The sequence below is a fragment of the Artibeus jamaicensis genome, unplaced genomic scaffold (assembly GCF_021234435.1).
Source record: "Artibeus jamaicensis isolate MK-2021 breed Jamaican fruit bat unplaced genomic scaffold, CSHL_Jam_final scaffold_537, whole genome shotgun sequence".
Taxonomy (NCBI): domain Eukaryota; kingdom Metazoa; phylum Chordata; class Mammalia; order Chiroptera; family Phyllostomidae; genus Artibeus; species Artibeus jamaicensis.
Window position 1 is genome coordinate 20,005,043 of NW_026522047.1, and position 12,563 is coordinate 20,017,605.

The following is a 12,563-nucleotide window of genomic DNA, read 5'->3' on the forward strand; positions in this document are numbered from 1 at the left end:
AGGAGGCCTTCCTACATCTACACAGTGGTAAACAGACATGGCAAATAGACATGATCCCTGCCCCCGTAGCACTGACTGTCCAGTGGGGCAGACAGACATTAAACAAACACAGGTATGTAATCAGGACCAGCGATTAGTAGTATCAAAGTACGAAGGCAGGATCAGTGAGAATAATGAGGTAGAACAAATTTAGCTTGGGCATCAGGGAAGAACAAAATGGGTGAGTGGCAGTTCAGTATTTATATCTAAAGGGTTTCCTACTTTAACACAAACTAATTTTATTCTCAACAATTTATACTTTGGGCTCAACTCTGGAAAACATTATTTTTTTAAGTTTACTTTTTTCCTGTTCTGGCAGCCATTCTTGGCAATATATGTTATTGCTACGAGGTTGAGGTTCACTCCTCCTAAATAAATCACAGCGTATAAATACCTGCTGCTCTTTGGGTAAATTATTTTCTGATAATCTCATAAGTGTTCCTCAACCTTTATTTTTTGTTTCCTTTAATACCAGTCCACCTCCCCACACACTAATATCAAATGTTACCACGAGCACTACAATATCCCTTTTTTTTTGACAGAACAAATTTTCTAGTTAATGTTTTATTTGACAGCTGTGCTACAAATAAAAAAAAATTCAAGCTCAGGACTCTGCACCACTGAATCTAAAATGCGGCCTGAAAATAATTCCCACCACCAAGGGAAGGCTTTATTGTTACCTCTGCTGTTCTGGTTCTGTCCCGAAAACATGATTTATGCTCAAAGAATTTCCTGTTACAACCGTGTTTCTTCCCTCTCCCCCTCCCAAGCCTAATAAGAGGAGGATTTTTTTTTGGCTTATGTGCTAAAATATAATTGAATTCAACACTTGTAATAGCTTTGCCATTATGTATTATTGATCATACAATTTTTCGCTCGCTTCTCTGCCAGACTTAAGGAGAGTACATTTAATATACATATAGTGTCAAGAACACAGTTACCCTAACTGAAGCTATTTTAAATAAAACTAGCATCAGAGTTTGTTTGTATGCAAAATATTAAGGAAGATACAAAGACACTCATTTGAGAATTTTTCACAACTTTTATGGCAAGTACTGTATAGATTTTTATTGAACAAGTCAAGTCAGTTCCATTAACATGAAGTTTAAAATAAGGCCACTTAATTATGAAAATGCTTTACACATACACACAATCTAAAAAAATAGTAAACGGGAGGATTTGGAAAGAGGGGAAGAAATGTTGTCTAGTGTGTTAAGTCTGACATAACATGGCAGACACACTAAGAACCGAGTGTTTTCCAGACCAACCCCAGTGACCGGCAGGTCACACCTGTATGAGATAACACGGGTATAATCCCAAAGGATGCTACATTTGAAGTCACAGAAGCCGGCTCCAACTCCCAGGTCTACTCACCAGTAGCTATGCAAATTTCAACAAGTCAAGCTTTCTAAATCTCAGTTTCATCACCTGAAAAAATGGGGATAAGGGCACCTATTTTGTTCCACAGGATTGCTGTGAGGCTGGAACAATATGCATGTGACAGAATTTTATAAATTCGAAAGAACTGTGTTTGAGTGTAAGCTTTATTTTAAGTAAAACTACTGCATAAAGTGAGGTTAGCTTTACAAATATTTAATAGTCAATGCCTTTTAAAAATGATATAGAAGGACAACAAACTCAAAAACTCTCAGATGGCAAGACCAGAGACTGCCATGATACATAATTCTACGTGTCCGACATTCTGGAAAGGGCTCAGTCCTAGAGATGAGCAGCAGATCAGTGGTGGCAAAGAGGAGGAAGTGGGGGCAGCCCAGGGCAGGCGGGGCCCGGGGGTGGAGAGCTCCTCCCCATCTGCAGCGTGGTGGAGGCTGCAGAACTCCATAGGATGCCAACACTAGCGGGACTGTATATCCAAGAATGAGTGTTACTGCACATGCACTGGAAGATAATTTTCAAAAGCTATAAAAAACCATTATGCACTATAGGGATGTTCAAGAAAAATCTCTTAAGAGTATGAAACAATTTTAATCTTAAAATTTGTGTCAACAGGAAGCACAATCTGAGGTCAGATAATGTGAGGGTGATCAGTACCATAATAGTAAAAGAAAAGGCTAATGTTTAAATTTGATTATTAAATCAGAGAACATTCATTATGATCATACAGATACTATAGGAAAATGTATTGATCTTCATCGAATTTTTAAAGAATTCTAGAGGAGTTTTAGGTTCAACAGTAGTCAACCTCATAAACCTAAATGCGTAATAAAAGCCCAGCTATTCAGAAAGATTTAAATGATGATGTTTCTTTCTGAACCGACAGAATAAAAATAAATAATAAAAAAAAACTAGATCATCAATTTCATAAAACAAAAAGTAAACAGGGTCATGCCTAAAAGCAACTAGGGTTTACTCTATGAACAGTACATATTCAACCACGAACAGCACATACTCAACCGTTTCCCCTCCTCTCTCTTACTGCTACACTGTTGCCATCAAAATACACTTAGGACAAATTCCTCCAATAACTGACAATTGCCTTTTCAATACACTGTACTTACTGAGGCAGGATAATAGACTCATACATTTTATAAACATTATTAACAAGACTGAAAGATGACTTGCTGTAAAACATTTAATAAACTAGAAATTTCAGTTAAAAACATTTCACTCAACACATTTGTAGAGTCCTGACCAGTGCGGATCAGTGAACTGGGTATCCTCCTGCAAACCAGAAGGTCACCAGTTCGATTCCTAGTCAGGGCACATGCCTGGGTTGTGGGCCAGGTCCCCAGCTGGGGGCATACAAGAGGCAGCCAATCAATATTTCTCTCCTTCTTTCTCCCTCCCTTCCTTTCTCTCTAAAAATAAATAAAATCTTTAAAAAATATTTGTAGAGCTTTGTTTTAACTGAAATATCCACTTACACAGTTCCTATCAAATTCCAATGTATTAATATATAATACCAATTATTTTAAAATATTTATATATATATATATATATATATATATATATATATATATATATATATATATATATATATATACACATACATACTGGAAGTTTACTTAATCTTCTAAAGTTTCTAAAATATTTTAAAAAGACCCCCCTAAATTTTTCAATGTTTCTAAATTTCCTAAATGCAAAAATTTATATACATTTATTGGATTGCACCTTCTGTAATAACACCAAGTTGAGCTTGGTTTGTCCTTAAGGAAATGCATGCAAATGAATAAAGAGACTTAAACTTTTTTATTTTAACAAGAGCTGTCACCTAAAATCAGTAGTCAGCTACTCTTCTTCATGATAGTGTAGATTTCAGCAAGATTCTGGGCAGGAAGATTGCTACTCCCAACAAATACTAATGAGCACTTCCAGTAGGGAAAAGAAATCCCTTAAATAACACAAAGGTGAGAAAATACACACGCGCGTGTGTGTGCACTTAAGAGACTGTGCATATACACGTGTACGTGGCATTTACATGCCATCCTACGCTTTCACAATGAATCATTCATTTGTAAGCATGAGTCTTGGGTGACAAATCTACTATGAAACACTGACTCTTAAAAACATGCGGAAGTTAACAATAGATTGGGAAAAAGCATCTTTCCTTTATTCTATGAATTTTAGAATTCTGTGATTTTCAGAAGAAAGAAGAGGAGAAAGCATTCTAAGTCTCCCAATGTTACTGGGAGTAAACATCAGTTCACTGATGAGGAATATAAGAGGTACCTGTGTCTGTGGAGTAGACGCGGAAACTCTTATCCCAGAAGCCACAGATGAGAATATAGCGGTTGTCCGAAGTGATGACAAAGCACTGGGAATGGACTTGGATGCTCTGGTCTAAAAGGTCAGTGATTTGCCTCCTGTGCATTCCTGTATTGCTGGCTATGAGAACAGAGGAAGGGAAAAAAGCTTACTAAACATTAAACCCACACATGCAAAGAAAGCCCACAGTTTGTTTTACTGGGGATGGTGGGGTGAGGGTGGAGAGGAGGCACATTTCAAGGTAAGAATATTTGATCTTTAATTTTAAATATAGTAATATTTGAAAAACCAAATAGGAAAACACATCCGATTGCCAGAAGAACCTGGGTAGCTAAATTCAACATTGCAGTAGGAAATTTTGCCTAGAGGAAAGAAATAATAACATACTGTAACTTTAAAATAGTGTACAATTCTCAGAACATGCTTTCTAGCTCTTGGGTAGGACCAAACTGGATTACAGTCTCCAGACTGCAGCACAGCTAGGTTTGTGTTGCTGACAATCTCATTACACCTATTGCCAGGAGAATGGCTTCCTGTTGTGACAATCCATTACCTTTAACTTTTTGTCACTAGGAAGAGATACTAGAATTTGAATGTTATGTATCTGAAACATTGTAGCATCTTGCACTGCTTTGGCTGTAACAGGTCTTTGATTCCACTAGGTGCGAACTCCCTTCTCCCTGTTTATAGCTGCACTCGCATGGAAGGGGAGGGGAGAATGACTATTTATTAGAGATACTTGTAATCGAAAAAGTCAAAGCACAGCGCGCTGCCACTCTCTTACCTCCTCTGTAGGCAATAAAACAAGACAGCCTGGCAGTGTGTTTCCAAAGTGCCACCGAGCACCTGAGACGGGGTTTGTCACAAGGCACAAGGTCAGATGCAGAGCGGCATCAAGCACGGGGGAAGAGTAATAATCTTGTAGACACACACCACCAGGTATGTCATTTTCAGAAAAGGAATTTTCACCGAGGTGGCTTCTTTGGCATTATGAGGCCAGCCGAGCAGAAAACTTTGTTTCTAGACATCTAAGGAGTATCTCACACTAACTTTTTCAGAATAAATAATGATTCTTACATTGCTGAAGAATTTTGATTGCAACAGAAATTGAAACAGAAATAAATTTCTGCATCTGACTATTATGTACTTTGTACCATAGTCACCACTTCAAAAAAAATACTATAAATGTATTATTTAGAGACATAACAATAGGAAAATATCTATATTGTATTCGCTGTTTATAATAAGTAAATGTGGCCAATTTAATAAGGTTCAGAGAAGAACACAGAAGATAAATGTGTTCAAAATACTCTCCAGTGCTCTGCCGTCGGAAGCCCGGGGGACATGGAGGAATAAAACACTCCCTGCCCTCGGGACATCACACAACACACAAACATACACACAGACACGTGACACACTGCGAGCGCCTGCCGTGCCTGACCGCACAAGGTGACCACGCAAGAGCAGCCGTGACTGTCTGTGAGCAGGACTCCTGCACTTCCGGGCGGGCCCCGGGCTACAGAGTGACAGCACCGGTTTAAAGGGCAGAGCTGTGCTTTGGGGTCCGTCCCTCCCTCCTGCAACAAAGGGAAGTTGCTGCAACAAAGGGAAGTTGCTGTGGACGAGGAAAACTTGCATGGGAATCACAGCGAGTCACGAGTCACGGGGGGATATCGGTACCCCCCGGAGTGAAGCTGCATGATACATTTCAGTTGTTTTCTTTTTTAATCCCAAGGAACCTAGCAATAAAAAACAAGGTATGTAGTACTATCTAGACTGGTTATTACAGTATTTTATTCCCTGTGAAAATTTTTATCAGTGTTTTTATGACTTTTGCTCCTAAAGTGTAAACTTTAATACTGGTCCTTTGGGGGGTTGTGATATCTTGGGAGGGCCTACCCAACAGATCTGGGTATGTGCATAATTTTGAACTGAGTGACCACCATGTACCCACGGGTAGAGGCTGATGCCCCTTGAGCATTCAGAATGAACTAGTTTGCCAAGTAAATGCTCACCTGTAAGATGACATTGCAATACCTGTCTGTCTGTCTGCCTATCTATCCATGTATCCATCCATCCAACCTACCTACCTACCTACCTACCTACCTCATGACCGCCTTTCCTTTATCTCTCATGTTTCCTCTGGTAAACCTCCTGAGAGTCAGGACTGAAAGTATTTTTATTGAATAAAAACTAGGTATATTTGTCTAGAGAAGCAGTCTTCAACCTGCGGTTTGCCTGCCCCTGGGGGTTTAAGATTTCCCCAGGGCCACACTGGCACAGATGGTTTTAAGGGGACCAGTTTCTAGTTCCTCAACTTTCAGATGCTCTCCTGGGTTGGGAACTCTCCTGTGAGTTTCCGTTCCCAACCTCCCCTTTCCCACGCTCTTCTTCCACTGGATGAAATTATGGCTTATATCTCTCCTATCCAGACTCTTACTGTGGTGCTTCGCCTCGGGGTAGAAAAATCTTGAAAGTCAAGTAATGGGACAATTCAAAATACTAATGTCACGCTGTAAAGCGAGGTGTGGGTATCAAATCATTCTGCAGAGCAGGTGCTTTCCAATTCATTGCTTTCAGTCAAATGTAAGGAAGATCCACTCAGGCTCTCAATTCACAAATCATTAAAAATAAGTTTCAATGACAGATTGTTAAAATGATTGCTGAGTGACAGTCCATAAAAATAATTTTTAATAATAGACCACTATATGAATGTTTTCCATAACCCAGCAAGAGCTCAAAGATTTGACTGACATTATTAAAACAAAACTCTTTCCTTTTCCATTTATTTTCTCACACTGAGTGACATTCCTCAGGGCTTCCATTTGAAAAAACAAATAAAATTGAACAGAACTGTTGACAAATTCTGTCTTGTTCAGCAACAAATAACGATCATCCATGAATACAGGAGTTGTTTTGTGAAAGATGTATTTCCAATAAATGTTTGTTTTATATTTAATGTTTATTAAAATTTATTATTTTAACCAGTTTTCAAAAGATAAAATAGGAAATATGATGAAAATATAAATTTAAGATGTAAAAAGGGATAATGTAAAATTTTCAACTAGAGATCTTAATGCATTTTTTAAAAACAAAGTGTTGAGTATCAATTCTCTTTGATATTTAGGTTCAACTAAATATATTTAAAATTTTATGCACTTGGTAGCTACTGAAACTTATGAAAACTTTTTGGATGTCAAGTTAAAAATGTGTAAGAAGGTACATGTTTTTAACAATTATTTTAGGAGGCAGAGGAGCAAACAATCTGATGACCAGGGTTCTACAGCAGGAGAGAAAACTTTGGCGCACAGGCCAACTTTGGCCCGTGTCTGGTTTTGTACATAAAGTTTTATTGGAACACAGAGATGCTCATGTGTTCACACGCTGTCCACAGCTGCTTTTGTGCTGTAACAGCAGACTACGGTTGCCGTGTCTGAGGCCTTACGGCCCACAAAGCCTAAAGTATTTACTGTCTGGCCCTTTACCAAAACGTTTACCTATGCCTGGTGTAGAGGGTTATAACTGCTGAACTCATTTAATTATAGAATTTATACTATGGGATACACATTGTCAAGTTTTAAAGCAAACAATAAGTCTGTACTTTGGAAATAATGCTTTAAATGACTTAGCAAATAGGCTTTATTTTTTTCCTGACATTTAAAACTTTACCAAAATGAGCATTTGATTTTTAAAATATAAGGTATATCACATCTACTCAAAGCAAAACAAGATTTGGGAACCAGAGTAGTATTTATCCTCTATATAGACAGTTACTTCTTAGATTTCTACTCATATCTGGGGAAATGACAAATGACTTGGTTTTGAGATTAAAACTATTGTAGCTCCTCTTGATGGTTCCTCTGTGAATGGCGGCCACGTGGCCATCTAGTGAAACACCGGTTTGACACATGAGAACGGTGACATACAAATAGGGAAAGTCTTGAATTTTCAGCCACTGCATCTGCTTAGTCACAAGCTTTCTTTAAAGACTTTAAAATTCTAGCAAAGGTGCTTGTGCCAGAAAAATTTGACAAAATTATAAGCCAAGCATCCATACTAGTAGTATACCCCCGCAGCTATGCAATTAAGTCTTTAACCCTAAAAGCTATTAAACAGCATCTTTAACATCCAGGCTAAAATGCTTAGTGAAGCCACATTGGCAAGGATGAAGAATACTAAAACTAGAGATTTCGACAAACCTCCTCAAAAGGCAGAACAGCAATGAAGTATTCCAAGTCATCTGCTACTGATGCTCATTTCATCCTGATAGCTCTTCCTGGTCTCCTCCCTTTTCTTTCTCTTTCCCCCTGAACAAATTTAACCTCCAATGGCAATTTATTGGGCTATAGGACCCTAGGAAAATGAATACGAATATCTTAACACTGCCATTGGTTGGGCAATATATTTCAACTTTGAAACTGCTCTGCAATTGCCCATTAATCCCCTCAGACTGAATAGAGGGTCCAGGAAGAAAGGATTGATCTCCTTTAATGATGAAACCCTGGCACTACAGTTTTATTTTTCACAACACGGTGCTGCTAAGAACCCCACTGTTATTATGAAAATTTCCCTAGCAAAGGAGCTCCATCACATTACTGGTGCACCAATTCATCATAACGTGCCTCGCTCCTGCTCATCAACAAGTCTGAGTGATGAAAAGATCCAATATTATCCTGACAGTACTTCATGCGCATTCTCAATCACACATTATTACAGCATCCATATTAATTTTCAGTGACACGCATCCTAGGCCTGTTCAAATTAGGCAAACCAACGAGGGGGAGTTGATGAAATACCAGCATAGCCACAGCTCATTGCATTCCAATTTGCATGCAAATGGTTTATCAGGAAAATTCCATTCCCAGCAACCAGCAAGTGAAAAACAACTGTAATCTACACTTCAGGGCCACCATACAGAGCTTAATGAATCGCAAAGAGAGAAGGAAGTGACAGACCTATGAGAGGATCGATTTCCACTGGCAGCTGGTATGGCTGGTCTTGTACAGCACCTTGATGAGCTGGAATTCACAAAAGATTTTTAAAAACAGCATTATTTTTCATATATAAACTACACAAAAACACATTAAGTCAAATCTCATGTACAATTGTTTCCAACCCCCAAACCTCGCAAAATTCAGCGGAAAAAAACAGTCCAGGTGCTTTTCTGGCTAGCTCATGGAACATTTATTTTAGATTAGAGCTGTGCTGAACCTGTGCCATCAGCAGTGGCTCTGGTCCTGGGCCATAAGCTATAGCAGATGCTTGACTGGCAACCTCTGATGCTGCAACAAAACAAAATTAAGTGGTAAAGCGCGCTGAAAACAAAATGTGACAACCATCTGCTGACTGTAGCAAATACCATTTTTTTGTTACTTCTTTAAAAGGCAGTTTTGAGTGCTGCGGCACAAAGGCTCCACGAAAACGTCGATTTATGATGGAGCAAGGGAAGGCTCTAAGTCAGGGAACATTTAAGGTTTCATCCATCACTTAAAATCAATCAATCGAAAGTTTGAATACAAATAAAGAAAGCTATCTGCAGATGAATGTTTCAGTTAAATGCATTTGACTGAAATATTTTCCTAAAGGTTTGAGGTTTTTAAAAAAAAGTTTTATTAATATTTAATATTGCCATGGTTTCCATTTAAAAATACCCTGAGAAGTAAATGCGTAACAAAAATCAATCCATACTAAGAACAGTTTGTGCAATTCTCAAAGTGGTTCTAAAGAGTCAGGTGTGTTTACTTCGTTGTTGAGAGATGGGGAAGCTGCCCCCTGTGACGGGCAGAGGTCTCTCTAGGAAGAGAAGACGTAAAACCACCTTGGGCAAATCATAAACCCCAAAATGAAGGGTTTGGACTAGATGATCTTTTCGGCTTTCTATTCTGGTAGTTAAATTCTGGGACCTTTTCCAAATGATTTTTCCCTAATGACTCAGCCATTCATCCTGGTCAGTGTATCTGCCTTTCAGAGACTCATAAGCATTTAAACTGCTTGGTCAGTATAAGAGCCCTGCTTAATACCATCAGATTTTAGGAAATCTTTCTGACTGTCCTTGAAGGGCCTGGATATAAAAATGCACTGCATTCCAATGAGTTCATTAGATTTTTAAATTTATCATGTCACCATTTCCCATTAGTAAATACCAACCTTCCAAGGATGTTTGGAAGAGAATAAGCGATACAATATTAGCACTAAAAATTATAGGTGAGTATTCGTAAGAAGTTAGACTGGCTGAAATCACCGGGCACCCACACAGAACAGTCAGGGAACCGTGGCCACAGCCTCTCATTACTCAACAGTGCCATCTACTTCCAGTAATACCAGTATCGACTGACGGTAACACTTTAAGAATTCTTTGCTACTTCTTGAGAAGCGGGGCTCATAGAGACATTAAAACCAAACTGTTGGTGAAAGAGGTTCTGTTAACTGCCTTTCTTTGGTCAGGTCCCCAATCCAACTCCTGCCACGGATGGCCTGTGTGACCCTGGGCAAGTTATGGAGTCTCTGTGTTTCAGCTTCCTGGCCTGTACAATGGGTTAGATAGGTTCCTTAGGTCAAACCACATGAAGTGACTGATAACCAACATGTTGACTAATTAAAAGAGGCAATTTCATATGGTTCCACCTAAATACAGAATCTACATCCTGAGGTCACTGAGTGGTTAAAACAATGTTTAGAACCAAGAACATGCTCTATAAGCTTTTTATTCACCCCCCGCCCCGAGTTTCTGCAAGGGCCTTTGAGTGAGAAAAAAGGGTAAAGACTGTTCTTTCTTTCCCTAAATCAGGACTCAGGCATGACTGAAATAAATGACAGGAGCTAGCTGTCTAATGAACAAGCTACTGAAATCACAATCCTCAGAAAAAAACCTGAATCTAAACTAAAAAAGAAAAAAAATGAATGTAAAATGAATTTGATAGTCACTGAAGAAAAACTGTTAGGGATTCGCAGCAGTTCCCTGAAGCCAGAGCATCCTGACAGGTGAAGGTGGTGCAGGACGAAAGATCGGGTGCAGGTAAACATGTACCTGGAACGAGGCACAGATTTAAAAAACTGCAAGCTTGACGCTGTCAGGGGGAGGTGGGGGTGCAGCTCCGACCTGGGGAGCGCGCTGCGCAGAGGCAGGCACCGTTCAGTGCTCGGCAGGGGGAGAGCTGCTGTGTGATGCTGGAGAGACATAGGGTGGGGGCAGAAACCGCTAGTGACACAAGGTACAGGCACAGAGAAGCCTCACTGGGAAGAAGGACGGGCAAAGAATTGGCACAACACAAGCAGTCCCCAAGCTCCTGTGTTACAGAAAGGTCTGCTTGGGCTGCCCCATCGGTGGGAGTCCACCCAGGGATGTGGCCCTGTCATCTCTTTCTACATCTAGAGAAAAGCTGGAAGGAGGGAAAAGGACACCGACAACCAAGTATTGAGGGAAGCAAGCTTTCCCGCCAGGAAGATGGGCTTGCTCAAAAGGGGAGTGTCAGGGGCTCAGTCATCAGCGCCTAGCCAGTGTGCCCAGCATGCTGAGAACCAGCAGCAGGCCTGGTAGTGCTCTGGTGGAGCCGGCTCAGTTCCTGCCCAGCTTTCGCTAAGCTAAACTGAAGAGGGGGCGGACAGTGGTCAGGGCTTTCTGGCAGATGAAAAGCTTTGTCGCTCCTCACATATTGTTTAAAGTGAAGAAGTCCTCAGAGCTGCCACCAACAGCCACCCAGGAGAAGCCTCAGGGTGGCCCTATGTCACACGCACAGGGGCTTCGAACAAGTTCTAAGGGTGGTGGCACAGAGTGGGCAACTCCTCCCGAGGACCTGATAAAACGTACCACCAGCTTGTTTTTCATCTAAGGGGCAGCATTTACAGAATCCAAAACTCCACTCATTCATCAAAGTATAACCTTTGGTTCCAAAATGTATTGTTTGCATATACATTTACCTCTGTAAAGTAAGTTCACTTGCAGAAAAAGGCATTAGAAGACCTAATAATACAGTCATTTATACCTGCCTCAATTTTTACCTTCTCCACTCTTTCTGAAATCTATTCTCTAACCAAATATTGGCATTTACTTTATTTCTAATGGTCAGGAAATGGTTATATCTAATAAATTCTGGTACCAACAAGTTCTTCATCATGGGTACCTTCTGGAGTGGAGTCGGTGCACCAGATTTGTGTTTGAATGTCCATTCAGTTCTGTCCCACCCTAAAAACTCCTCCATTTAATTTTGAATGAGGCCCTTATTTAAAAATTTGTATTTTTCACAGCCATTTCAGGCATTATAATGAACAGTGCTTCAATACATACTTTACAGATTTAATGACAAGTTAAAAGACTATTAAAATCTATTTTTAAGAGCTTCCCACCTAAAACAATGGCTTGAGGGGGAAAAGCCTATCATCTCCATGATTTAAAAAGGTTCTAACCAGTGGCAAAAAAGAAAAAAAAGTGCTAAATCCAGATCCCGACATTTCTGTTCCAGAGGCAGAAAGTCACAGAGGGATGATCCTATAACCTGAGCCAGAGAACTTGGGTTCAAACCTGGCTCAGCCACTGCTCAGCCACGTGACGCTGGACCAGTGACGCTCCCATGGGCCCAGTGTCTTCACCGGTAAAGCATGGGGCCAGGCTCAAGGAACTCGCCTATTTATACTTTGATGGTTTAGGATTGCAATGGGTATTTTGGTACCTTGCTGTTAGTTATCAAAACTATTCTGCACTTATTGGAAGGAGAGAATGTACTCTTGGGTTTGCAGTGTTTTGACAAAAAATTTAAGTGTTCTTTTTCTATCATCCACACCAATACCACCATGTCATGCAC

The 12,563-nt window shown here is 39.9% G+C and overlaps 1 protein-coding gene across 1 annotated transcript in view; it reads right to left on the reverse strand.

The window, feature by feature from the left end:
- The window catches only part of LRBA (LPS responsive beige-like anchor protein), a 526,673-nt gene that overhangs the window by 30,078 nt on the left and 484,032 nt on the right, over nt 1-12,563 (reverse strand). The window contains exons 51-52 of the mRNA XM_037141420.2: nt 8,721-8,783; nt 3,730-3,885 (exon numbers count right to left, since the gene is read on the reverse strand). Of these exons, the coding sequence (XP_036997315.2) occupies nt 3,730-3,885; nt 8,721-8,783 (219 nt within the window). The remainder of the gene's footprint in view (nt 1-3,729; nt 3,886-8,720; nt 8,784-12,563) is intronic.